The sequence below is a fragment of the Chamaea fasciata genome, unplaced genomic scaffold (assembly GCF_029207755.1).
Source record: "Chamaea fasciata isolate MVZ Bird 193981 ecotype frontalis unplaced genomic scaffold, bChaFas1.0.hap1 SCAF_2, whole genome shotgun sequence".
Taxonomy (NCBI): Eukaryota; Metazoa; Chordata; class Aves; order Passeriformes; family Sylviidae; genus Chamaea; species Chamaea fasciata.
Genome location: NW_027094087.1, coordinates 15,189,379 through 15,216,933, shown reverse-complemented (window position 1 = coordinate 15,216,933; position 27,555 = coordinate 15,189,379). Strand labels below are relative to the sequence as shown.

General features: G+C 44.8%; 1 protein-coding gene across 2 annotated transcripts; it reads right to left on the bottom strand.

Moving 5' to 3' along the window:
- Positions 1-4,463: 4,463 nt before the first annotated feature.
- Positions 4,464-27,555, bottom strand: DGAT2 (diacylglycerol O-acyltransferase 2). 2 transcript variants are annotated; one of them, XM_066208705.1, is made up of 8 exons: positions 27,411-27,555; positions 19,715-19,834; positions 18,624-18,731; positions 17,730-17,800; positions 9,729-9,933; positions 7,573-7,747; positions 6,677-6,879; positions 4,464-5,896 (listed from the first exon to the last, which is right to left on the bottom strand). In XM_066208705.1, the coding sequence occupies exons 1-8, from the start codon at positions 27,448-27,450 to the stop codon at positions 5,742-5,744; spliced, it is 1,077 nt and encodes a 358-aa protein (XP_066064802.1). In that variant the 5' UTR covers positions 27,451-27,555; the 3' UTR covers positions 4,464-5,741. The 2 variants fall into 2 exon arrangements, with proteins under 2 accessions (XP_066064802.1, XP_066064811.1); XM_066208714.1 differs by lacking the exon at positions 27,411-27,555 and adding an exon at positions 27,147-27,225.

Genomic DNA, 27,555 nt, shown 5'->3' with positions numbered 1-27,555 from the left:
AGTATGAGATTTTGGCACAGAGGCTAATGTTGGCTCAGTCAAATTTGGGGGAAAAGCCAAGAGCTATTGGGGAAAAAAACTCCCAGTGTATGATTAGCTAGAAGTATGGATCAGGTCTAAGATGAATCAGGGAACCAGTAAATACTCAGACTATGGATGGAGTTCCAATTCCCACCAGGCTTACATTATGGCCTTTTACAGTCTGTTAAAACAGCTTCATGCCAAAAAACCCCATCTGAGAGAAAAAAAGATAGCCATCAAGCAAAACAGAGAAATCCCTACATTAGCATTTTCTTCCTGCCCTTTCAGCTGCCTAACGTGGTCCCTTGAATCCCTGACAGAAGCAGGCAAGAAAATGCCTATTTTTGTGACAGTAGGGATTTTTCTTTAAATGAAGAAACTTCATTTATCTAAGCTGTTACCAAACAGAACCATTTTCAAGGGGATCATTTTACAGCACGAAGCTTTGAGAATGTGCACTGTAGAAAAATAATTTGTTATTCCTTGTGGTACTGCTGCTTGGGCTAAATTGACAAAAAAAAAATTATTCAGAGGGTGATGCATCCATTTCTGGTCTCTGCCTTCTCCTCAAAGAAGGCCGTTCCAATCTGGGTGAGTGATTTCTTGGCATTGTTACTTGGGGTTTCCCCAAAATGCTTGGGGGCTTTGTTGCATTCTCATGGAGTTACTGACAGGCACCTCATGGGGGCAGCATGTCCTCTCTGTTTCTCATTTCAATCTCCATTAGACCCGGCTCTGCTTCCACATTGAATCAGAAAAAAAAAAAAAAGCTGTGTACACACTACAAACATCATTATTCGTCTTATGCTATGTTAATTAACGAGAGGCTCAAAGCAAACTGGTGACATCCCACCTTTATAGCTGGTGCTGTAGGAAATAATGCTGCCTTGTTTCACAGAGAGGGAAAAAACAGCTGAGCAAACGCACAGAATCATAAAGGTTGGAAAAGCCCCCTAAGACGACTGAGTCCAACCACTTCATACCAAGCCTACTACTAACCCATGTCCCCAAGTGCCACATCCACACATCTGTTAAATCCCTCCAGGGATGGAGACTCTGCTACTGCCCTGGGCAGCCTGTTCCAATGCCCGATTGCCCTTTCAGTGAAGAAATTTTCCCTAATATACAACGTAACCCTTTCCTGGTGCAACTTAAGGACATTTCCTCTTGTCCTGCCCCTTGTCCCCTGGGAGCAGAGCCCAACCCTCACCTGACTTCAGTCTCCTGTCAGGGAGTTGTAGGGAGTGAGAAAGTGTGTCGTGTCCCCCCCCCCCCCCCCCCCCAGGCTTCCTTTCCTCCACACTGAGCCACAACCAGCTCCCTCAGCTACTTCTGGCACTCCAGCCCCTTCCCCAGCTCCATTCCCTTCTGTGGACATACTCCTGCCCCTCAATGTCCTTCCTGTGGTGAAGGGCTCAAAACTGAACAGGGGTTTCATGTAACATGCTCAGGATGCCCTATGGCTGGCAGTAAAGGAGGGATAAACCACTGCAGGTGGCCTGCATCCAACTGCCATGTCTTTTCCATAAACTGAGTCATGTACCCTTTTGTTCTGTTTACCAGAAGGAGAGCTCTGATTTGAGGCTAAGATGACAAAATAGGACAGTAACTATGTATAAACACAGGAAAAAGTGGTGAAAGTGGAAGGTCCCCTCTTCCGGCCTGTAACGAGGAACAGATTTATCAGGATTCTTGCAGGTATAATGAGGAATGTTAGGAGGACAGGAAGATCTTAAAGAACCAGAGGAGTGCAAATGTACTTCATACATCAAGATAAACAAAAGCAGAGGAAGGGGAAGGTGCTGAGCTAAAGGCAAGACAGGGCCACAGGAAAGCAAAGATGCCCATTTCTTAACAGAGGTTGTAACAACAGCTCTATTAGGGCTGGTCTATTGTGGACAGGAGCTTATCTCAGCCAAGGGAAGTGACCTAGATAAGGCAGCTAGAGCATAGCAAACTCCATCCTGACACTGGCCCAGCAACACAGAGCATAGTCATAGAACTGAAGAATCACAGAACTGTCATGGTTGGAAAAGTCCTCTCTAAGATAAAGTCCAACCATTAACCTGGCACTGCCAAGGCCACTCCTAACCCATTGTCCACAAGTGTCAAAAATTTTTAGAACACTTCTAGGGATCATGATTCTACCACTTCCCTGGGCAGACTGTTCTAATGCTTATCACCGCAAAGTCAGAGGTGATACTTTTAACTCCTGTTAGTGCTTAAGTTCATAGAATCACAGAACGTATTTGAATTGGAAGCGACCTTGAAGATCCTCCAGTTCCACTCCCTTGCCATGGGAAGAGACACTTTCCACTAGACGAGGTTGCTCCAAGACCTATTCAACCTGGCCGTGCTCACTTCCAGGCACATGGCAGCTACAGCTTCTGCAGGCAACCTGTGACACAGGGAAGAATTTCTTCCTAATAACCCTTCTAACCCTGCCCTTCTGTCACTGTGAAGCCATTGCCCCTTGTCCTATCCCTCCATGACTTTGTCTAAAGTCCTTTTGCAGCTCTCTGGGAGCCCCTTTATGCATTGGCAGGGGCTCGAAAGTCTCCCTGAAGCCTTCTCTTTTCCAGGCTGAACATCCTCACCGTTCCCAGTCTGTCTGCAGAGAGGGCCTCCAGCCCTCAGAGCCTCTATGTGGCCTCCTCTGGACTTGCCAGGTCCATGTCTTTGTGGTGACTCCAGAACTGAAGGCAGCAGTGCAGGTGAGGCCTCACAAGCAAAGGGGCCAGATTCACCTTCCTTGAGCTGCTGCCACACTGTAGGATCAGCCCAGGATGCATTTGACCTTCTGCACAGTATTGTATGAGACAACCTGGGCTAGTACCTTGGGCACAAGCTGAGATCAGATAAAAATTCCCCTTTCATAGACTGACACTTTCATAGACTTTTGTGATCTATCACCAGTCTCATGTTAGACTTTAATTAATAGTACTTCCAGCACAGCCAAGAATTTGGCAACGCTGGTCCAACCTTGCAGCATGGAAAAATCACAGGATATTCATTAGTATATCCCTTTTTGCAGGTATGGAGCCAGGTTTGAAATAGCTCTCTCCCTCCTCTGTGTTAAGGGCATTTTCAGTCTGCAGCTATACTTTGATCTAAAACTTGGTCATCAAGAACACTGCCTGGAAAAAGCTTTGCAAGAACTGATCTCCTCCAGTTCATGGAATCCTCAAAGGTGGAGTCCAGTGACTTGTCACAAGTAGTTATAAATGGTTTGGGCAGAGCTTTTCTTGCTACGCATATCCAGAGAAGCCACTGGAAACACAACCTAAATGTCAGCTAGTAGAAAACATCAATCCTACTAGGGGTGAGGAAAAGGGGAAGCAAGCAACACACCAGGATTTATCTTCCTGAGCAGGAACCTTTCAAATTCCATTGGCCAAGCCTGAAAAGGGCAGAGTAAGTTTGGCTCTTACTTTGGAGAACAACATTGTCAGGCTGTGAAAGTCAGCCAGCACTGATTGATTACTTCCATGGTTCACAGGCCAGATCCAGCTCAAAAACAACAGGTTAAAAACCCTCCCTTGTTACAAGAAGAGTCACGTGAACTTTTCAGCACTGTGAGCTATTTCTGGAGCACTTTGTACCTCTAGTAGTAGAAGTCTGGGGGCTCTGACAAGAATAATCACAAAGTGGTTTGAGTTGGAAGTGATCTTAAAGCTCATCTCACTCCCCTACCATGGGGCAGGGACACCTTCCACTAAACCAGGTTGCTGGCCTGGAAGACTTCCAAGGATGAGGCAGCAAGAGCTTCTTTGGGCAGCCTGTACCAGGGCCTCACCACCCTCACAAGGAAGAATTTCTTCCCAATATCCAATCTAAATCTCTCCTCTATTAGGTTTATTGCCTATTTATAGAAGTTATTATTTGGCCCCTGTTCTATCACTAAGCACTCTGTATAGGAAGTCACTCTTTTTTATGAAGCTCCCTTTTAAGTACTGAAAGGGGCTGGAAGGATTTCTTCACCTGAAGACCAGGGATGCAATCCAACATTTTCAGCAACAAAACCCAAAGTAATCTGCTGTAAGGAGCAATAGGGTATGTGCTTTCTGTTTCTGCTCAGTGAAGGAGGTCCACAGATGGAGGCTGCCTCAGCTCCTTGTACACTCCCAGGCAAAACCCCAACCTTAAACCACAAAGATTTGCTTAAACTATCCTGGCTGCCCCATGCAGGGAAAATGCAGATGGTAGAACAGAACCATCAGGGTTGGAAAAAACTTTTACGGTCAAGTCCAACCCTTAATCTAACTCTTCCAGGTCTACCACTACACACTTCCAGAGACAGTGATTTTGGTGAGAGTCTGCTTTTGTAGAGACAAACCATTTTTTTTCCCCATAGGAAAAAAGGCACAACTGCAATCACCACAAACTACTGCTGTAATACCAGCCACAAACCCTGCAACACTGAAGGGACCAAAGCAGCCCACTATTTTTGCCCAAGTTTATTTCTAGAAATTTGTACAAAAATTGATACTCTGTAATACAACAATCTATCAAATATGACAGATGAATATTTGTCTTTAGAGGCAAGATTCCAGGAATGTGAAGTACCATCCTCTTGCATGGAAGAAAGGCACATTTTAGAGCTCAAGATACACTCAACTGAATGGTTGAAAAGGCAGGTCAGACATCCAAGTAGTGCAGTGTTTCAGGTTCACACATAAATAAATTGTACTCTCTAGTAATCTCACTACAAGCAGTGTTGACATCCACATAAACATTTTCTAAATACTTTTAAAAGTATCTTACTTTGAATCCTATGTGTGCAAAGGCTACTCCTTTACATTCACTGGATGGAGTAATTAGGAGCTATCTCCAGGCCAGAAGTTACTTGTAGATTTCCTCAAATACTTCTGGGATCCAGAGCACTTGCATCAATAATCCCACTGCATTTTCCCCCTACAGGCTACCCTAAAGGTCTGCAACACCAGGGCTACACGACTGCACCATCCCATTGCTCCTAGAGCTTATCCTTGGAGTTTTGTGGCTATGAAAAAGTCACGTATTTCCAGATACAAGCCTCTGTGCAAGCAGCATCTAGGACATACCTGCTTTCGAACTGACATTTCAAATACAGTGGTGAATTTACAGCCACAAAATCATCCACTACACTACAGATCAAGGTTCATCTGACACTTCCCACTTGGTTCCCTGCACCATTCAGCATAGATGCCACACCAGGGGGGTTGGCAGCCTAACTGTACCTCCAGAAAGGGTTTTTCCAAAGTGGAAATACCTTTGTGCTACATAAGCATGTCTCAACAGGGCTCTTGTGCAACACACTCGTAAAACTGCCACGCTGCTCAAATCAACCTTCTGCTTCTTAGGCTGAAAACCAGATGGATCCTACTATCCCAAAACTGCTTGTGCTAGTGGGTACAGTAGCTGTAGGAATTTTTCTAATCCCTTGCTGATGATCCAACAGCATTATATAGCAGATTACAACGGCAATCATTTAACTCATCCAAATCCTCCCAGCAATGGGGAGTTGTGCTTTTTTTTTTTTTTTTGGTATAAAAAGATGTTTGTAATGGGATTTCTCTAAAGCAAAGCCTTTATTATTTTTTAAAGTGGTCTAGCAATACTTTAAGCACTTGCTTTGAAGGATACATACACCCACACATGCTTTCAAGTACACAATGACAGCTTGGACTCCTGGAAACGATGTGTTGGTTCTGAGAGAAGGTGCTGCTGAGCCAGTGCCTTCAGTTGACTTCCAAGACCTCAGTCTCCAGCAGGCCAAATTTGCTCTTGTATTTGTCAAAGAGTTCAATCAGGGAGTCGACATATATGCTATGGTAGAAGTCCACATCCTTCTGGGAGGGATTATCGATTTTGGGGATGGTGATGGGCTCTCCAACTGATAAAAAACGGACAAATCCACATTAGCTTAAATGCTCCTACAACCTGGATATCTGTCCTCTATAGATACAGCTCTGGTAGCTCAGCACATCCATTCTGGCACAGCACAGTTTGCCATTATAGCAGAGGCTTGCCTGATTCCTCCCAGTTTTACCAGGCTCTGAAGCACAACTGTCCCACAACAAGGACACACATCACATCTGTAGCAATACCAGATTTACTTTAGCTACACAAATGCTTCTGCTGTTTAAGGTGGCTAGGAAGTTCCCTTCTGTTTACAGCAGAGTGATAAATCCCTCCTCAATTAACAGGAGCCAAGAGTAATTTCTTCTTATGTATTCCCCTATACACAACACAAAAGCAAAGCTGACCTTTTTTCCCCCTCCCTCAAAGCCTCGCTGCTTTGCATTGCAAGACTCAAATACAAGTTTTAGAATTGGCTTTAATATTCAGCTGTCAGACATGCATTCCAGTGGAGCATGGGGGGCCAGCTTGCTTCTGACTTTAGCTATCCAAGGCCAAAGAAAGTAGAGCTACAGCCTTTTCCCCCAAAAAAGAGCTCTCTTGCAAAATTGCCTGGAAGTAGAACATTGATTGAAGGCTTGTAACCTCTGGAAACTCTTCTAGCTCATTCTCAGTTTTGCTGGAAGGTTTTATATAGAAGGGAAAGCCATTTTATAGTCAAGACCCCAAGACCAAACCACAGTAGGTATACAGCATAGACTCAAGTATTCTGCAACCTAGAGAGACACACAGCATGTTTATACCAAAACCTTACCAACAGTAGTGATGGGCTTGGAGTAAGGTAACAACCCCCAGGTGTTAGAGGAGAAGAGGCCACGGCCATGAAATATGCATGGAGCAAAGCCAATGTGCTTCTGGAACTTCTTCTGAACCCATCTTCCCCAGGAACCCTCTTCAAAGATCACCTGCTTGTACACTTCATTCTCCCCAAAGGAGTAGACAGGAACCAAGTCTGCTCTAGAAAGACAGAAAGATTCAGGACCCCACCCCCTGGACTGTGGTTCATTTGACAGCCCCACACTTGCTGCTGTGTGTTCTGCCAGGCTGCACAGTTGCTGGTACCATTGCCCAGAGCTTTTTTTACAGCACAAGGTACTGACATAAGCCAGACAGACTTGGCATGACATAACAGATACACTGTGAAGGCATACAAGAGAATTGTACTGACAATGGGCCTGTGGAACATTGTGCAGTCAGGCATTGGACATGCTTCCATATATACTCAACTCCTATTTTTGATGGCCATCTCCTTTCAGACACATGGTGATCAGGGGGCTGCATAGGTAATCACCCCATAATGACACTGCCTCTCCTTGCCCTGGAAGCCTCCTGCTGTCCCAGGGATCCCCTTACCCTTGTACCTTGCTCAGGGGCAGAAGCCAAAGGACACTCATGTCTGATCCTCTGGGCAAACTTCCACACAACACAGCAAAACTGCAAAAAGGAGAATCCCTCCAAGGTTATCAGCTGCTTCAGGGAACAGAATCATAGAATGGTTTGGGCTGGAGGGGACCTTAAAAGGCCATCTAGTCCTATCCCCTTGCATTGAGCAGGGACATCGTCACCTAGACCAAGTTGCTCAAATAAAAAGCACCTTCCACTGTGTTTCCATGGTAGCAGTACTGCTCCAGCACTGAGGCTGCCCCTTACCCATGACGTAGAGCCAGTTTCACAAATCCTTTCCGGTTCTTCAGTGTCACAGAGTTCTTCCCTGCAGTGCAGTTCAGGGATTCTGCTGCCCCTCCGACCACAATGATGATGGCATTGCCACTGCCATTCTTGGACAAGATGTAGTCTATGCTGTCACGGTTCACAGGACATATACCTGGATTAAGGAGACAGACACAAGGGTCATGCTATGAGATTAGCTGGTGAATTCAGGATCTTCTACTTACAGCACAAAGTTTATGCCTCAGTTGCAGGTTGAGTTGTCCAATCTCCCTGTTGTTAGAGAGGGTAGTATTAACAGGCAACCTATTCTTCAACTAAACAAGCAGTTCATAGACCTGGCAGTACTAGACTTGTTCATAAACTCCACAAACATCAGCTCTCAAAAATTTTCCTTTATCTAAAGACTTCAGCAAGGATTTTCTATGCCTAGGGATATCAAAGGCATTGGTGTCAGACATCCTCCCTCCATGTAAACTTTACAGTAGGATTTGGTTTACCTTTAGTGAGGAAGAAAGCAGTTGTGTTATTTTGATGGATGAGTCTGATTTTGACCCATTCCTCAGCAAAATTAGGTAGTGGAATAGATGTGGGAGAATACTTTAGTGACATAAAAAGAATAAATGGACAAACCTTTAAGACAGATTTGAAGCTCTTGGAATTTACAGGACAGAGTGTTTACGTAAATCCATACTCTGAGGAAAGTGTCTGTGAAGGTCTTTCCCGCTATTCCACACTGGAAAGAGCAGGACCTCCCTTCACCTTTAATAAGCAATCTCTGCCCTAAAGCACCTGTCCCCACTCCAGGGAAATGAAAACCAAAGATAGCACCTCTAATTTCCTTTGTATTGCTTAAAAAATGTGAAGAAATTTGATTGCTCTGTAAACTCTTGCTTTTATCCTACAATTGGTGTCCAAGCTTGCTCCTGCCTCACTTTTTTGGCCAGAATAAGCCAAGGAGAAGTGGGATGCCATCGCTTACATTCCCATCACACAACACATCTAATCTGAGTACTTTAGGTCATTGCCCTATTACACTCATGATATTGATTGCTTGAGCCAAGAACTAAATGATGAACAGGCCCTGGACAAGTCTGCCAGCCATGATGTCTATCTGGGCATCAGGGTAATCACCTCTCCCAGCTCCAGATAAGAACAGAACAGACCACATTTGAGACAGATCAGCTGGAACTGAGGATGAAGAATTAGTTTCCTTCAGCACACTACATCTCTGACCATTTTTCCTCTGAAAAACTCAGGCTATACTTACTGCTCCAACTTTCAGCTTTGTCCTATTGTCCACACCAAGACTCATGCTGGCTAGACAGGCCTGGCAACAGATTTATGTTCAGCTCTTTCACACTTAGCAGGAGGAGATTACTGCTGCTCACAGCACCAAGTAGTTCCTTCAGAAATTGCAATGAGACATGGAGTCAAGTGGCAATAGATAAATTCTGCTATTTAGTACATTCACACAGTATATAGCGTTTTCAGGTCACCCCTCATGCCTTATAGGATCCCTGCTGTACCTCAAACTCTAGTAGGCTGTAAAATTAAGAATTCATACAAGCTGTAAACCAACTATGTGTATTGGTACAGTGTTAGGATTTGTTACAATTCCACCTGGAAATGGCTCGTCCACAGAAAAAAGAATTGAGGGAATTATCAGCACTTTCCAAGTGATGTTAAGGCCTTTGTATCAGCACCGTTTAGTTCTAGTATAGGAAAGCGAAGACAAATTATGGCTTTCAGAAGGTTAACTTCATCATACCTGTAGTCTTGCTTAGATCCTAGCAACAGAGGAAGCATAATTTTCCTCTGGTTTAACCACAATATTCAGGGATAGCCAAGCCAGCAATGATGTTGCTAAAGCCTACTCCCACGTTCCTTCCAAAAAGGAGAAAGCAGCTCTGGCTGGCTACAAGACTTGTCTGCCAGTCATACTGAACAGATTGAAGATGGTTTTTTAAAATAAAAAATTTGCATGGAAACTTAAGCAACACAACTAAATTTACAGATGTGACAGACTGGAAGGAAGTGGTTGCATGAGCTACCAACACAGTTTTTCACTTGAAAGAGGTAAAGACAGCTCAGAGCCAAGAGCATGAGCAGAAACGGCATCAGGAGATTGCACTTACCACCAGACATTAAGTAGTCCCTCAATATGGGCATCCTGAAGTTCCCAGCCAGGGTAGCAAGGTATGGTCGGATCCCAGGGAATTTCTGGCCGACACCTGTGGCCTCTGTGCTGAAGTTGCAAAAGGCACCCAAGCCCATGATGCCATGTGGATGGTACCCAAAAATGTAATTCCTGTTGGTCAGCAGATTGTGGGTTTTAACCAGCTAGGGAAGAAAAAAGTAGCTCAATTGAAGATGGATATTTTCAGGTAGCAAATAAAAATGGGAGAAGCAAAAAGAAGTCATATCCCCCCGGTTTTGTCTCTCTTCCCAGCATGGAGAACAGCCTAAGAGCTCATGTATGGGCTCTCCTCGATTTCAGAGGCTCTGGTAGGAGCAGCCATTTAGACTTCTATTTCCAGAGCAGAGGGAGCAGGATAAACAGGCTGATCTCAGACACAAGAAGCCTGTCAGCCAACTAGGAATAGGGCATGGCTTGCTGCAGCCTGGGCCTTTTGCTTCTCTGCTCCTTCCTAAGGAATTCTTACATAACTCTTGCCCACACCAACCAAGTTCTTCAGTCCTGTTAGCCACAGCTACACCTCCTTCCAGGCCCTCTCTCAGCACATTAGTGGCTCATATCCCAGTATGAGGGGGAAAGAACATAAATATCACTGTCTCATAGCAGAAGCAAGTTCACTTAATGCCTGAAAATAAGAGCCAACCAGTTAATGGGCCTGTTGGCTACCTTCCAAGTGGGAAAATGTGCAGAAGAGTGGTGACTACTGGAAACTATCCCTCCTTTTAAGAGGTTCTGCCCTGGCCTACATGCCAAAGGGGCAACAAGACACTTCAAGCCATCTCTGATTCCTGCAGGACATGCTCTAGGAGTTGTGATCATATTGTTCTCAGGCTGTGAAATATTCCTAACCCTTTGCTCCTCTGTTTGCACAGCATAAACTCTCCACAGCTGTCTTAGCTAGCACGGAACAACCTATTCCCAGGTACCACTACTGCCAGAGGGGGCATTTTTGATGCTATAGGTAGGAGCAGCATCCCACGTGTCAGAGCATCTTCCCCAGGCAGTACACATGCAGTCTGAGGAAGTACACAGCACAAAACACACAGGGCTGCTGCATCATCCTACTACAATAGAGATCAAATTTAATTTTTTTTCATATGTTAGAATAGTTGGTGTTGGAAGAGACCTTAAGGATCTTCCAGTTCCAAACCTCTGCCATGGGCAGAGACACCTTCCTCTAGACCAGGTTGCTCCAAGCCCTGTCCACCCTGGCCTTGAACACTTTCAGGGATGGGGCAGCCACAGCTTCTGTGGGCAACCTGTGCCAGGACCTTACTACCCTAAGAGTCAATCTCTTCCTAATACCTAATCTAAACATCTCTTCAGGCTGCAACAGTGCCACATTTTGCCAACTGCAACACCCCAGCAGCTCTCAGACCTACAAGCTGAAGCTTTGGCACCCCATCTCTCAAACTGTATATGCAAAGGCCACTCTGCATCGGTTCCCATAGGAAAAAAACCTCCAGATTTCCAAGATGTCACACCAGCATTACCCACCCCGCTGCCTTGGACAAGAAGTGTTTTGGCACTACACAAGTTCATTCTGTTGGACCATGCTACAGGGAGTTGAAGTTCCATTGCAACACACATTCAAGCAGCACGCTTAGAAACTTGATTCCCTCCTCCTCATTCTCAGTCTTGCCCCTAGATGAAGTTACAGCTCCTGTGCTATTTAAAACAGTAGCTGTGATATAGGCAGGATGCAGCAGCAGGTTCCGCAAGTTGACTGGCCCTCTTCACAATTTCCTCTGGCTTTATGATGATGTAGAGCTTCAGGAAGAGGGCACAGAGGCTTGTGGTTGCAACAGCTCTGCAGAGCCCCACTGCCTCTATCACATCAAGTCATCCTTTCATTCCCTTTCCCTTCTTTCCCAATTAGTAGATGACTTTGCTTTCACTTGCCAGGGTAGAAGGGCTGTCCCCTTGATCAGTTACGAGTAACAGGGATCACAGACTAAAGACCAAAAACAAATCTCCAGGAAAAAAGCAGCAATAAAAAAAAAAAGTATAAATAAATAAAAAATAAAAAAGCAGCAATGGTAAGCAACCCCTCCATCTATCAGTTCTTGCTCAGATGTAGAGAGACTTTCACAACAGGCTATCCAGGGCAGTGGTGGACTTCCCATTCCTGAAGGGAGTTAAAATCTTTGTAAAGGATGTGGAACTTGGGCACATGGGTTAGTGGTGGCCTTGGCACTCTGGGCAAAATGGTTGGACTTGATGATCTTAGGGGACTTTTCCAACCTAGACAGTATTCTGACTTTTTGAATAAAGGCCTAGTAGATACAGACATGCAAGTTTGGCTGGACAAAGAGCAGACACTCCTTTCTTAAAGCTCCTGTTAGAGCAAGGTGATAATTCCCAAGCCTCATCTCTCACCTGCACCAAGCACAGCTCCTTTTAATAGGAAAGACAGCTGAAAGAGGGTTTGTCCTTGTCATTCTGGAGCATGAGGCATCTGCATGTTGAGCTTGGCACAGCCACACATATTGAAGACATGCTGTTCTCCTGCTCCAGCCCCTCCACCACATGCAAGGACATCCAGATGCCAGTGGAGCCCATTGCTTGGATATCTCATAGGAGCCCCAGCCAAGTTGCAGCCTTACCGCTGTGGCTGTTTTCCAAGAGCTCCTGTTATGGAGCCATAGGATTGGCAATACCCATGACAACCAACCACATCACTGCAGGAGCTGGGCAAGGGGTATGCAGGGATTCAACTAACCAATGATGGCAAGGGAGAGAGGCAGAGATTTAGCCTGGTATTCATACATATGTGCTTTTCCCATTTGTCCCACGCAGGCTGCACTCTACACCTGCCCCACAACACAGGGGCTCACAGAAGGTAAACATGGAGAGTGCAGGTGAGGGTCAGTCTATTCTCCCAGGTAAAAAGTCTCAGAAGAAGCGGACACAGCCTCAAGTAGCTGCGTCAACTACGGGAGGTTTAGATTAGGTATTAGGGCAAAATTACCCAAAAGGCACTGGAATAGTTGGACTCAATCTTTAAGGTCTTTTCCAGCCTTAGTGATTCTATGTGTTCTTCCACCCAAGTGAAGCCAGGGAACCTAAGACCAACAGACATCAGACAGGGTTGGGCACTTCTCTGCAAGTGGAGGCCTTGAATCTGTGTTGCTCTTTGGGACATGAAAGAATGAGGCAGCCAGCAGAAAGGTCAGCAGAAAAGTCCTATCCCTAATTTTTTGACTCCATCTTAGATACAGTTTGATCAGAAGGCAAAAGATTGGCTACACAGGTTGCCACCTCTTTGATCTCGTTGGTGGACACCACCATCAATCACATTTCTCCTCCCAGAGGAGAAATATGTAAACAAAATAGACAAATTCTAAAAATATACATAGTTTCTTGAAGCTGGGTGAGAACAAAATGCAAACACTGAAAAGCAGGCAAAGTAAGGGCGAGAAATCTGCTAATGCACAAACTCAGCCCAGGAAGGGTCTGACTTGCCAATACTTTTATCTCTCCCTAAATTTAATCTAGAAGCAGGAATTTTTGAACTAGTGTAAATCATGTATTTCTAAACTCAAGCATGAGTATAGACAGTGAAGTGCACAAGATGGGGCTTTGGAACTAGAATGCATTTAAAGGTCCCTTTCAGTCCAAACCATTCTATGATTCCATGCCTCTCTTCAGAAGGCTGATCACTCACTGCTGGTTCTTTGAATCCCTCCTCCCTTAGAGAAGCAGCGTTATCAGGTTGCCCCAAGGAATTGCTGTACCTGTCACTGAAACTATTGCAACTCTGTTCTGAACCTCCAACTAGTTTTTCCTTTTGCCTTCAAGGTCTTCTTCAGTCCCACACAGCTCTTTGGAGCCTTGGTGCTCCCATGATGAGGCAGTCAGCACATCCCTGCTGCATCTCAGCCAGACGATCAGTACTGGGAGAGAAGCTGAACCTTCACCCCCTTGCACTAACACGCCTGTTCCCAGCTGCTGTTAGAGACCAAGCCTGTTTTACTGGGAGCAAAGTCCATCCACCTGTCTAATAGTAACAGATCTCTTTACACAGAACTAAGCCAGCCTATAGAAGCAGTACCCCAGTGCAATAGTGCAAAGAAAACAAGTGTTAATATTTGAGTGCCAGATACAGCTAAAGAGCCATATTGCCAATTTTATTTTTAGGAACAGTGGCACATTCAGTAGTGGAGAAAGGGGACTGCAGAACCACTGCTGCTCAGCACCAGGTGCCAAAGAGCGGGAAAAAAAAATCAATTGTTTGGGTGGGAGCTGAGCAGCACTGACTATGGAAGCATGCAGAGAGCAGAAAACCAGAGCTCATCCTGCAGGATCCAAGCAGCAGGTCCCATGAGCATGTAAGCTTGGAAAACAACCCAACAACTGTACTTAGCCGCATCACACGCTACAACATATGGAAGAAATTCTCTTACCTTCCTAGCAGTACAAGCCAGGACCTGAAGATGCCCTGCCAGGCTCCCAGTATTATATATGTCACAAATTCACAGAATGGCTTGGGTTGGAAGGGACATTAATGCTCAGCTTGTTCTAAACCCCTGTACTGGGCTGGAATGCCTTCTACTACACTAGGTTAAGACACAGCAATCAAACCCTTCTATTTCTATTCTGTAACTCATGCACAACAATTAAGGAGGTGCTTTGCCAGGAAGCTAGCCAAGACACAGAATTCAAGACAAATTGAGGGAAAAAGAAAAAAGACACTTTTGGCAGCAATTCCTGCTCCAGCCAGATGCCCACTCTCCCATTGCAGTGAGCAGGTCTCCCTGCACATACCTGAAGTGCTCACAGTGACAAAGGTGAGCCAAAGGTCTGAAGCCCTCGCTACCTGGAGTCCTATTGCACATGGAGATGTTCACATGTTCAGGTGAAGCTTCTTTACCTACACAAACCCTTTAGATCTGAGGATGACATCCTCAGATCAGCAGTATGTGCTTAGGAGGCCGGGATCAACAGCATGAGATGGAGATGGTGTATTCAGATTGATGTTTGCTCCAGTCCAGCCCCATGCATACACCTACAAGGGCTTAGGCTTCACCTGTCATTTCAGGTCCAGGACTCAGTTCACTTGAACATTCCTCAGCCACTTCATGCACTGCTTAGCTTAAAACACTATTTACAAGGCCAGCCATTAAACAGACAAACTTAAGCTTCTACTGCCCTAAAACAGCTCATTACTATCAGAGCAGCTGCATGAAGCCCCAGAGAATGTGGCCAACCACTGGCCAGATTCAGGCTGCTTTCCAAATCCACCTGGTATTACAAAACATGAACTCCTATCTCCAGGTATGGGTACAATAGTCCTGGTGTTTCAGGCTGGGAGGCGGTGCTAACTCCAGTGAGACCAGCCTAATCAGCACAAACATCAGAGCAGAGCTTGATTCTCACACAGCTGCTCTAATACAGCAAGCCAAATAGGAAGAAATTCTTCCCTGTGAGGATAGTGAGGCCCTGGCACAGGTTGCCCGAAGAACCTGTAGCTGCCCCATCCTTGGATGTGTTCAAGGCCAGGCTACAGAGGGCTTGAAGCAACCTGGTCTAATGCCTGCCTGACCATGGCAGAGATGTGGAATTAAATGAACTTTAAGATCCCTTCTAACTGTACTGTGATTCTATGAATTAAATCTGAGCTGATAGCCCAACACAGCTTGTACCTGTGCAGGTATGGATGCAGCTACCACAACTCTATATGCAGACTTTGATGGAGCCAAGTTCAGCATTACAAGTGCCACCAGTGTGACTGTCACTGGTGTGATCTGTCCTTGCAGTGCCCAGCAGACACATGGCACAGGATAAGATGCAGCAGAGGACTGCCCTGACAAACCACAAGCCTGGGACACGAACCAAGCCCTACTGAGCCATTACACAGATCAGGAACCAGTAAAAGGGATTTTTGCAGAGAGAACATATAAACAAGTAATCCTCTGTAGACCCGTCTCCCTCTTGTCCAAGAACAGGTAACTAGTTTAACCCAGGAGATCCCATGCTCTTGGCAAGCCCAAGGCGTTCTCATTCTTGCTACCATTCCTAATATCCAGAAATATTATTCATGCCAATGCATTGTCCATGTGTCGGTCCCATAACTGCAGAAAACCACCTCCAGCACCACTCTATCACTGTAGCAGCTTTTACCAACCCTGAAGCTAGCTAGCTGTTCCCCCAAAACACATGCAGGAGTCATCTCCCAGCTGTCAGCCCTTTGCATGTGAATTACCAGCAGACTTCATAAACCCTGCACAACTTCTCACCCTTAGTGACAAAGGAATTACACCCATAAGGAGTTCTCACAAATGGGGTATGTGAACTGGCAAGTATTTATTTAAAAACTGCTGCAAAGTTTAGTTAATCTACCCCATCTCATCTCTATACCTACTAAAACCCCCCAGCTCTTTGACAAACTTTTAATATCCACAGTGAATGCAACCTGCAGGGCCTCTGCAGAGCATATTTCCATGAAGACAAGAATAAATGTGCCCTCAAAGGAATGATGGAACAGCAGAACCAGCACTACAGATGACTCTTTGGAATCAAGTCCGCAGCATAACAGAGCTCATTTCAGCAATATCCAAGGCAGCAGTGTTTAGTGCAGCACTGAGGACTTGGTACTAGAACACAACACATCTGCGACCCATCTTCAACAGCAGAGCCTGCTCAGTTCTCTGTCAGCCATGAGATCCAGGCTGACTTCCAGCTTGTGCAGGCGTAGCAACTTTTTCCACGTACACTTAGACTTGTCAAGGATTACCTGTTAACAACAGCAAGTTTCATGGTGAACTTGGCAGTGCTGGGCTAATAGTCAGACTTGCTCTTAAAGGTCTTTTCCAACCTAAACAGTTCTATGTTTCTAAGAGAACAACAAAAGGCTTGTTCAGGCAGCATGTTCAGGCACCCTGCGAGTTCAAGTGACTTTGCAAAGGAAGAATCCTGTCTAAGCTCCTTTGGCATCCTGCTGGAATTGGATTCCCTGCTGGTTTCTGAGGCTGGACTATCTTGGGGATAAGTAGCTCAAAAGCCATATCAAGGTCCCTCCCTCATACTCAAGTGGAATAAAACTTGCCAACAACCTGACATAATAGTCCTTTCAGTTGTGTGCCCTCCAAGGAGGATCGAGTTCCCTCCTAGCTGAATTTGACCCCTGCTCCCTTCCAAGTCATCCAGCTAATTCTGCAGTCCCAGAGCAGTCTGGCAGCCCTGTCCTCTTTCTGCAACATGCCTGAAACAGCAGGAAAAATACAAGTATGCGGTGAGCAAGTTAAAAGCTGGAGAACTGAACCTATTCCCACTACCAGAAAACCCACTTCTCCAAAACAAACAAACTCAGACCAATTTCACTGCCTGTGATGTGCTAAGACTTCTGGTGCACAGGGGCCCCAGATATTCTGACCCAATACATCCCAGAGCACAAGTGTTACTGGAAAACAGGCAAAAACTGAGCTAGATTTTATGATTTATGAGAGGGGAACAGTGTTAGGGTCAGGCACTACACAGGACTGCTGCAGCACAGAAGAGAATCACAGAGTGATTTGCATTGGAAGGAACCTTAAAGAACATCCAGTTCCAATTCCCTCCCATGGAAAGGGAAACTTTCCACTAGACCAGGCTGCTCCAAGCGCCATCTAGCCTGGCTTTGAACACTTTGAGGGATGAGGCAGCCACCACTTGTCAGGACAATCTGTGCCAGTGTCTCCAGAAGCTGCAGAGATGAACAAGGATGGCAGATTGCCTCCAGGAATCTGGTAAGATCACTAGAAACATCAGCTTCTGGCAATCACGTTGCCACCATCAATGAGACATTTCAGATTTTCTAACCACAGCTGTCACAAGCAGTAGTATGGCAATAGTAACTGAGCCATGTCCCACTTACAGTCCAGTGTCACAGATATACTAGTGCCAGTACAAGACACTAAAGGAGTTAAATACCAGGGTATAAAGTTAAACTTTTACTTACTCTTATTGGAAAATAATCCCTGAAGTACCTCCATATAGCCCAGTTTCTCACCCACTGGGATCTTCTTCCCCCTGTTGAGAAAAATTAACCATGTTTTTAAAGCTCTGTCCACGTGGCTGTCCATCAAAAAGCCTAAAGGACTCCAGTGTTTGCTGTCTCACTAGAGGAGTCAAAACTTTCATTCCTCCAAGTGGGACACTTGCATCATTCACTGAAATCAGTGCACGCTCTGGAATACAAGGTACTTCAAGCAAATTAAAGCCTGACTGCAAATTCACAGTAGACAACTCTACAATTCAAGCTACAAACACTCAAATTCAACCTTTGGGAAAGGCCAAAATCCTGGATGATTTCAGTCATCTTGAAGCAACGGAGAACTGTGCTCCTCTGGCTATAAAAGTAGTTGCCAAAGCTTGTTACCACTGCTGGTTCCCAGACCTAGCTTCTACAGGGTTTTGTTTTGGTGGTTTTTTTTCTGAAATAAAGTCTTCTGCTTAATTTGAAGCAACACTGACTCCATAGAGGACCCACATCTTAATAATCACATCACAATCTGAACCTTGCAAGAGCTGGAGGATAGAAAAGTCTTGAATCTTTAGAACTTTCTGAACTACAGAAAGAACCTATGCCTTATAAATATGTTAGTAAAAGCCAGCAACAGCCTAATAGTAATGAGTGTTAATTTTGTATTGCCCTCAGCACCGATGAAACCTGTAGTCACTGCACATGCTGAGGACTGACATTAAAATGCCTCACTAAATAATGCTTTTGGTTAGTGATTCAAGCCAAGTCCCACTAAGAAGGGAAGTCATCCATTACAAGGAAGTGCTTCTTTGTTCAAAAATGGAGACAGGGACACTATAACAAAACAAGGATCTGTTCTGCAATATTTACCTTTCTTTGGTGTATTCCAGTCAAATACCAGCCAGGCTAAATATAGAGCAGCAATCGCCCAGCAATCTGTGCACAATATGTACATGAGGATTAAAGTGCAAGCAATACCTGGAGAGGCACCAGAGAGAAGAAAACAAGGTTGCAATAAATTTTAGTCTCCATTTACACTCCTTGCCTTTTGACTCTTCTATGCTGAAATCTTAGTCTCAGTGTGATGTCATTAATCCGCATCAAATTGGATTTGGCTAAAAACCCCTTACGTAGGGCTGAGGCAGCCTCCTCTAGAGCTCTGGAAAACCTCAACCTCCCCTTAATGGTGCCTCCAGGCATCTCTTATATCTCCAGGTAGGGCAGTTGCTTCACCAGACTTGATGAGCACCAAGATTTCTTTGTGGCCCACACAAAGGGTTTTTTCCCCACAGCTACACACATCTTCCACAGGTTACACCAGTTCTACGTCAGTCATCCCACTAGGGTGCCAAGGATCCCATCCACAAATGACATTGTCATTTTAGCACAAACTGAATTGAGAAGGTAGAGCAAGACAGATGCTGAGCAGAGCCATTCCCCAGTTTAATTATTAACAATTCAATGGAGCAGAGTAGCCTGAGGTTTCACATAATCTAAGTACCCAGGGATAAAGAGGCTTTACTCTTTTACTGATCTAAGACAAACACTTCTTGCCCATGTCTGGTACCTCCTGGAAGGAGACCAAGCCAAGAGGAAGGCATTCCTGTTGCAATCACTTGCATCAGTTACCAGCTGCTTCTAAGAAATCTCTGCAAATATTCCCATCAGTGAGCCGAGTAAGATATTGCCAATTGTTTCAGCCTCATTTGCATGGTAGACACAGACCCGAGCTAAACATCAGTCAGTCTTTCCATAGCGCATATGATTTTCTAGGGCCAGGAAAAGTCATTAAGAGTTGAAAATATCAGTGCAACTTGTTTATAATATCCATGCACCCCAGGAACTACACTGCTGCAGTACACATCTAGTAATTAACACTTATGTAAAAGTTAATATTTTTGCATTAAAGTTCTTCCAGAATTACAGCAAAAACCCCTTTGCTCTAGGCCAAAAGGTGTTACCCATGATAAGGAAAGTGAGAACCCATTGCAGCACAGAGATGATCTGGAGTTGTTTCTCTACTCTGGATTTCAATAGCCAGAACAAATCCTGCAGAGCAGAAAGAACGTTCGATCCTGTGCCTAAAGAAAGAAAAATAAAAGGAATAAAGTTACATTTGCACTCTGAGCGAAGGGAACAATATTTTTCCTTTGAAATAGAAATGGAGAAGGAAGGGTCATCAAATCCAACTTATTTAGTAAGACGTTTCAGATAAATGTGCAGTTTGCTTTTACAGCAAGGCTTGCTAAAAGCTAGTATTTTTCATAGAGTTTGAGCATCCTGCAAGAGGAAGGATTGCAATCTGCCAATATCCAGCTTTTTTCAGAATACTGGAGGGGATTAATGGGTAACCATCAGTACCCACCTGAGCAAGCCTCTGTTCACTTGACTATAAAAATGCAGAGGATGATAACATACGTTCCTGACACATACCCTCACCTCAAACTGCCAGTTCCTCCAAGTGGTGTTTGGTAAGAGGGAACCCCATGAATTCACAGTAAGATAAAGATCAGCTGCTTAAAACCACAGGCAAGCAGATACCAGGCTGTGGTCTGAGCTATTCTCATCCACCCTTCACAAGGCCTGTTGCACAACTCCCAGTACTGTTTAAGGAAAGCTCTGTGCTCCAGCCTTACTCAGCGCAGCCCAAGGGCTGGTTGAGCAACACCTCAACATACAGCCCTGAGGACCCACAGCTCTAAGAGCAAGGAAAACTATCAGCATTCCTGAAGCAATAAATAAGAAGGAAGGAGCTGAAAGCCACTCTTGTAGAAAATCAAGATATTCAAGGGGGAAAAAACCAGAAGTGGGTAAAACACTGGAAACGCTTTCTGTAAGAACCACCCACTGCAGCCTTCTACAATACACTCAATCTCCAGAAAGAAGCACTTGCAAGTGGGTTTTCCATCACTTTTCTTCATTACTTTATTTACAAGCACCATAACAACTGGCCAAAATACAAATCATGCTCATGTTTATTTACATATTACCTTTTGTCGTTAAGGATCGGCCTGTAATTAGGAGTATGAAAGAAGCTATTACATTGAACAGGTTCAGTTTTTGCTGACAAGATATGACCCTGCTGGTGGTAATAGCATAGCAAGTGTTCACACTCAGTCAAATGAAAGTGATTAAAAATAGCTTCTCTAGGTATAAGCAGGTACTAGGATTTTTGATAGTTTCTACAAAGATATTCTCACTGGCACATCCTTTAAATATGTAAAGCAACTGTTTCATAGCAATGAAGGTCAATTTAGATTAGATAAGGATGAAATTTTTTACTGTGAGGATGGTGAAACACTGGCACAGGTTACTGGGAGATGCCTCATCCCTGGCAACATTCAGGGGGAAGCCATACTTTAGACTGCAGGGGGCTGCAGTCTAAATTTAGAGCCAGACCACCCAGTTCAGACCCTTGGTTCTGCTTAGTCCACACTACATGGACTAGCAGTGCATTGGGCATTAATTACTCTAAGCAGACCAAGTTTTAGGCTAGGATACATCATACCACTACAACTGCCAATAAACTGAAACCTACAGCACTAATCCAGGTAGAAGCAACAGCTAGAGCTGGAAGCAGTTCTTTACAAGATAATAGAGTGCAGTATTAAGGATGAATCCAGCAAGTAGTTCTCCTGTTTCTGAGGTGAGAGGAGAGAATATGTGTCATCGTGCATTGATGTGCCACACTAGAATATCTAGCAGTGAGATTCAGAAATCCTATGCTGTAAAATCTACCAGCAAATCCCCAAATTTGGGGTGAGGGATAAACTTCGCCCCATTTTTTTACAAAGCCAGTTTCCTGTTCAAGGGTAAAAGAAATCTTCGGGTTTGGAATGATTTGTATTTGAAGACACCTTTATAGTTCATCTCAATCCAGTGCCCTGTCATGGGCAGGGATACATTCCACTAGACCAGGTTGCTCAACTCTTGCCGAGGGGCCACAGCTCCAGGAACTTGCTATCCCAGAAACCTTACAAAACTGCATGTGGACAGACTTGATGTAAGCTGAGGATTACTAGATATAAGTTTAAAGAAAGCATTTAGCAATAGTGGTGTCACTGGATATATGTCTATGTCCTCAAAAGAAGCCAAAATTCATACAGATTATTTGTGACTCACAATAAAAGCCCAGCACCGTGTCGGTTTTTTTCTTCCAGCATCTGCATTTACATTACCAAAGCTCTTTGGTTTCATAAACCCAACACTCCAGCTTGGACCAGCTAAATGCCTATCTTCTTCCCAAAGAGAACAACTGTTTATTCCTCTAGATGAGAATTTGTACTTCAACATTTTCTAGATGCTTGAACAAATTGTAGGCATTTCCAGCCCTGTAAATAGACCAGTATGGGGTAGCACAAGTAAACCTGTCAGCTTGTTTTTTGAACCACATAAAACTCACATTCGACTCCTGCAGACAGAGGGAAGGCAGTGGTTTGGCAGACAGCTCTAAGTACCTGCCCTTGTACAAGCGTCCTGGGTTAGTTATTTGCTGAAAGCAAATATATCCTTCTAAGAGAACAAGATTCTCCACACCAGAAAAGTCAGTAGTTACTATGGCTTGAATATTAACATTTAATTCCCAGTTAAGAAATGAAAGATGCCCAGTAGTAAAGGAAAGGACTGTGGGAGTGGCCAGTCAGCATGGCAAGTTCATCAGGCCTACCTTTCCACCAAATCTGCAGACTCCAGATTAACCCATTTCATCAACTGGGCATTTACAGATTTTAGTGCCAAAACAACCCTTTCCAGACAGTCCTGAGCTTCGTGTTCATCATGTCAGACCTGACACTGTGTATTCAATTGCCCATGCAAGCCTTGTCTCCTTTCAGCATCAGTAGCCAGGAGGCATTTCTGGAAAGATTGTCCATGCTCTGGAGAACCAGACCAGTTACTAGTGACACAGAGCAGAAGAGCTTTGACAAGTCAACAGAAATGGGGGGAAGGGAGGGTTGGCACTCAGCCACAGAAGAAGAACCCAACACTGACACCTGAGTTCTGTCTATTAGAGAAAATCCTTCCTCTTAAGGGCTCACCTGTGGGCCCATACCAAGTACCCTTCACATATTAAAAACCCAAGGCATTTTCTCTAACTTTCAGAAACCCGATTAACCTAATAATGTAGTTTAAAAGGGCCCAGTGGACATAACCATAATTTGTATCCATTCCTATTAGTCTTTTCCCAAGGAAGTATTCTGGATCCTGAAGAAACCCAAACCTCCACCTTCTACTGCTGAAGATAGTAGCTTGCCCTGTGCTAGCTACACAGCACAGCCCCCAGAGCATTTTCCAGGGTATCTGTCCCAGAACTGGAAAGCTTGACTGAGGAGCCTTAACTAGATGATCACTAAGATCCTTTCTAACCTAAGCCATTCCATGACAGTTGGGGTCAGCCTTGGCAAACCATATCTACACAGGACATACTTTACCAATAGCTTTCCTGGTCTCAGACAGATACTGAGCACCCCATTTCCTGGAGTACTGATGGGACACCCTCTGCATTAAGCCATGCATGGCTCCCAAGGATGTTCCTTGTCACAATGGATAGAGTAACAACTTCTTCAGGAGACCTCCCTGCTGCTCAGAGATGGCAGTCATCTGCAGCCTTCCAAGGAAGCACAGGGACATTAGCCAGCTATCCTGCAACTGGTGATGGGCTCACCATATTTTTATAATTTAATTCTGTTTAACATCAAATGCAGGAGTTGCTACCAAGGAGATCCTGGAGTCAGTAAATGGTTTGACCAAGCATTTGACTCCTGCAGTGCGGACTCAGCATCTGGTGCTCTTCTAGCACAGTTTGTTTCAGATGAATTACACAAACATCATTTATCTAGGCAGGGAAGTAGAATCAAACATCCCAAGAGTGGAAATAAACAGGACTTCACACCTGGGCAACCAGAAAAACCCAATTGGCAGGACTTAATTAAAAGTCAGACAAAGAAATTAACTGACAAGTACAAGCGTTACCTACCACTCAAAATGCACTGAAACTTTGTTAAAGACAAGTTTCATCCGCCACCCTTTCCAGAAAATTATCATGTTAATTCTTGGCCATGAATTAAACTGCTTCACACAGCTTATTTAGAGGAAAACCGTATTAGGTACATAAAAGCAGAAGCTGCAAATAAATATTTTGAGCTACATATTTGGCAGAGAAGCTGAAATTGGAGGCACAGCAAAGATAGATAAGATAAACAGACCAGTACTAGACTGTTCAGGAGGACTCAGCCTCCCATGCAAGAACAGAAGCCCACACAGCATGCTGGTGCACCTGTAAAACCCCTTGAATAACACAAGTTCTTTTATGTCTTGAGTTTACTTGGATGCCCCAAGCACACGCATATTCACTCAACAGTAAACAATTTATTAAGACAATAATGAGTAACCAGCACAGAGCATAGTTATCCTGCCCCATATAAAGCTTTAGAACAGTCTGCTCCTGTCCCAGGAAGCTACTCAATCCCATTTTATCTGCAGTACTGTGTATCTACAACTGAAGATCAACAATATTGTTAACAGGGACATGCAAATAAAAATTTGTATTAGCTTTTTTAAAAAGGAGCTGGGATTCCCCAGACCCAGTAAACAAATCTTTCATGACATTTCTAATGCTAGCTCTGCATTTACTCACAGCACTAAACTCAGCCCTCAGTCTCCACACTTACAGCTGTATGTAGGTTAAAGTGATGTAACCACAAGACCCCATTGGCCCAGACCAGCCAACAAGCTTAGATTTAAGTTAGCAAGACTGAACAGGTCTGGACATGAGAAAATGACCCATCTTACTACAGCTCATCAGTGTGTCCAGAGCACATGAGAGCTCTGAAATGGGGGTTTCATATGAGCAAGCCCAGATCTCCATCTCCAGGCAGCTCTGTCAAGGTGAAAATACCTCATTGCAGCCAGCCATGATCCTGTTCTCCCAAAACAGGAGCTCCTAGGCTGTCCACCCCAGAGCAGAACTGAGGTCTGGTAAACTTCACATGCAGTGTAAGACTAACTTCAAGGTAAAGCTAAGCAAAAATCATCTTCCTCATTCCAAATTTCTGACTGATGAAGCAACATTAGAAAAGACACTTCAGCACAGGACCACCTTTCAATGTTCCAGCCACAGCGGCATCTTTTCTCAGGAGAGAGGGATAAGACAAACTTCCTTGCTCCTCTGCGAAACACAAGGAGGAGACCACCTGGGCATCCTATGGGCAACGGGGGGCAGGTCAAGATGAGGAGACCACAACCCCTCCTACCCGACCAGGTGTCTCAGAGCATTATTCTTACCTTAGGCATTGGTCCAAGATCTGCCCTGGTTTTTGCAATACTGGGTTGATATCCAAGGACATTCCTCTGCATATATACAGGGATAGATATAGAAGCAGATGACTGCACCTCTATTTGTTTGTTTTCTTGGTTGTTTTTTTTTTCTTGTTTTCAAATAGGATAAGACTTAATTCAGCCAAATTTACAGGCACCAGGACAAAATCAGATGCCAGGAAAGCAGTAAGACTAAAGGACAGTATGAGCCATTCAAAGGCTCACCCCAAAGTCAGCCCTTTGCACAAGCATAATACTTGGAAAAAAAATATTCAGGGAGGTAGGAAAAAAAAAAAAGAAATCTAGTGGGTTTGTTCTACACATCCTCTGTAGTGGGAGAAGTTGTCCAACGTGATCAGGCAGTACATAAGGTCTCATGAATGAACTTCTACACAACATGATCTCTGCCAGTTTTGATCTGCAGGGTCCCACATCACGATCCCCAAAACCCAGCCCAAGTCAGAGCTCCTCTGGGAGGCACCTGGGCTCAGCTTTGAAACCAGCCCTGTGCTTTCCTGCTAGAAAAGGGTACAGCACTGGCAGGGTGGATGTTACAGTCACCATGGCAACATCCCCTGTCTACCCTGGCAGAAACAAGTTAAGTAGCACAAATATCACTGCAGGATCCCCACGAGATGCCTCAGAGGAAAACTGACCTGAGGAGAGTTAAGACAGCTTTCCATCCCTAATCAGGATTATCTAGAGATGAAGCCAATCACTGTCCCTAAACCACACTCCATTTTGAATTATGCATGTGTCCTAGATCCATCATTAATGTTCCAGTGCCAACAAGGTGGCTGCTGAGGTCTCAGGTCAACCCTACATATTTTATAGGTTTCCTGAATTATTTATTCTCTGCACTTAGTTTGCAGTTAACTCTCAATTTAACAGTTCAGATGCTGCTAATTCAAGTGACCTCTCTCAACTGTAAATATAACTTGTGCTCTGTTAGTCATGCAAGCAAGCAAAGTTATTTTAAGAAACAGATCTGAATACAGGAAACACATGCAGGTCTTCTCTCCAGTCGGTTCACAGCTGATCCTTCAGATCAATCACTAATATCCTTCTGGCTGAGAGGAGCACCAGCAGCTCTACACCCAGGACTGGGCAGGGCAGTGCAAAAGCAAGACCTCAGGGGTTAATTCACCAGGTTCATGTCCTTTCAGCTCTGCTAATGATTTGTTTAATCAATAAGCCATTTCACAGGTCTCTCCATCCCAGGAGGTATTAGCAGTTTGCTTTTTGAGTGCAAAATGCCTTACACAACACAGACCAATCACTCAAGGACCCTCCACAAGGGTGATTAAAGGGTAAATCGTCCAAATGCATTTTCAGCAAAACCCCCGCTGTTTGCAAATCCTGACCTTTCTCTAGATAAGCACCCTTGCAGAAGGGATACAAAACATTTAGACTTGCTGAATTTATTCCGGCAAGATTCTCTGATATGCCTTTACAAGCAGGCAAGGTACCTTATGGTTTGGGAGTTACTATACTGTCTCTCCAAAGCCTTTAACCAACAGGTTCCAGCGTGCAGGGAAGTGTTCGATGTCTGAAACAGCTCTGCCCACCACGGGTGTCAGCCACTGACACCCATTCCATTTCTCTCAACAAATCACTACCACGGAGGGCTGTTAAAGCAAACTTGGCAGAACTGGTTACCACGAAACTTCTGCTGAACACTCTATCTTCATGTCCTCATTATAAAACATCAAAAACAGCAACATGTTGCCATTTTGCCCTCTCCCCTTGATGTAGGTGTGGGGAACACAGTATTATGAAAGAGTTGGACTTGCTAAGGTGGCCTTTTCCACGCTAAATGATTCTATGAAAATAAAGCTGAGACTGATCTTTTTATCAGCCACGCAGTGCCGATAAAAGTACTACACTTCTTTTCCTACCATGACAAAAAAAGGAGTGGGGAGGGAGACTCGTTTATACGCAAGTCCCCCACGCCCAGATTTTGCCAAGGTGCAAACTCACTATAGTTTGCACCTTAGCAAAATGTGCAAGACTAACCAGAGCCGTTTCCATCGGCCCCAGAAGAGCACCCTGAGCCTCCGAGGCGCTAAAACACAAAACCTGCGCAGAGACCTGTAGTCCTCAACCCAAGAAAAGCTACAGCTGCCTTCCCGCAACTGCACATTGCTCTTCCCCCTCCTTATTCCCCTTGAACAACGTTCCTGCGGCCAAAAAAAAGAGGGAATGTCATAAAACTGCTGAGTGTTTCGGTGTTGCTCCCACCGCAGCCCCTGAACCACCGGAATGGTGCTCCGCACCGCACCATCCGTCTCCGGGCACCAGGACTCATCGCCACCCCTTCCCACAACCCCCCGCCTCCGGTACCTCGGAGCACCCCGGAGTAGGCAGCGATGATGGTCTTCATGGTGGGAGTCGTGGTTAAGACTGGGGTAGGGCCATGGGACGCAGAAGAACACCACACCCCACACTCCCACCGCAGCCAGCGGATAAGAGAAAGTACCGCCGTGTA

Bases quoted from the DNA above. Each gene is read 5' to 3' on its own strand.
- DGAT2 (XM_066208714.1), bottom strand. From the start codon at position 27,210: ATGTGCAGTTGCGGGAAGGCAGCTGTAGCTTTTCTTGGGTTGAGGACT. The intron at 19,835-27,146 runs GTTTTGTGTTTT...TTCTTTCTTTAG, and splicing joins GACTACAGGTCTCTGCGCAG to GCACAGGATCGAACGTTCTT. The intron at 18,732-19,714 runs GTAACACCTTTT...GTGCCTCTCCAG, and splicing joins TCTCACTTTCCTTATCATGG to GTATTGCTTGCACTTTAATC.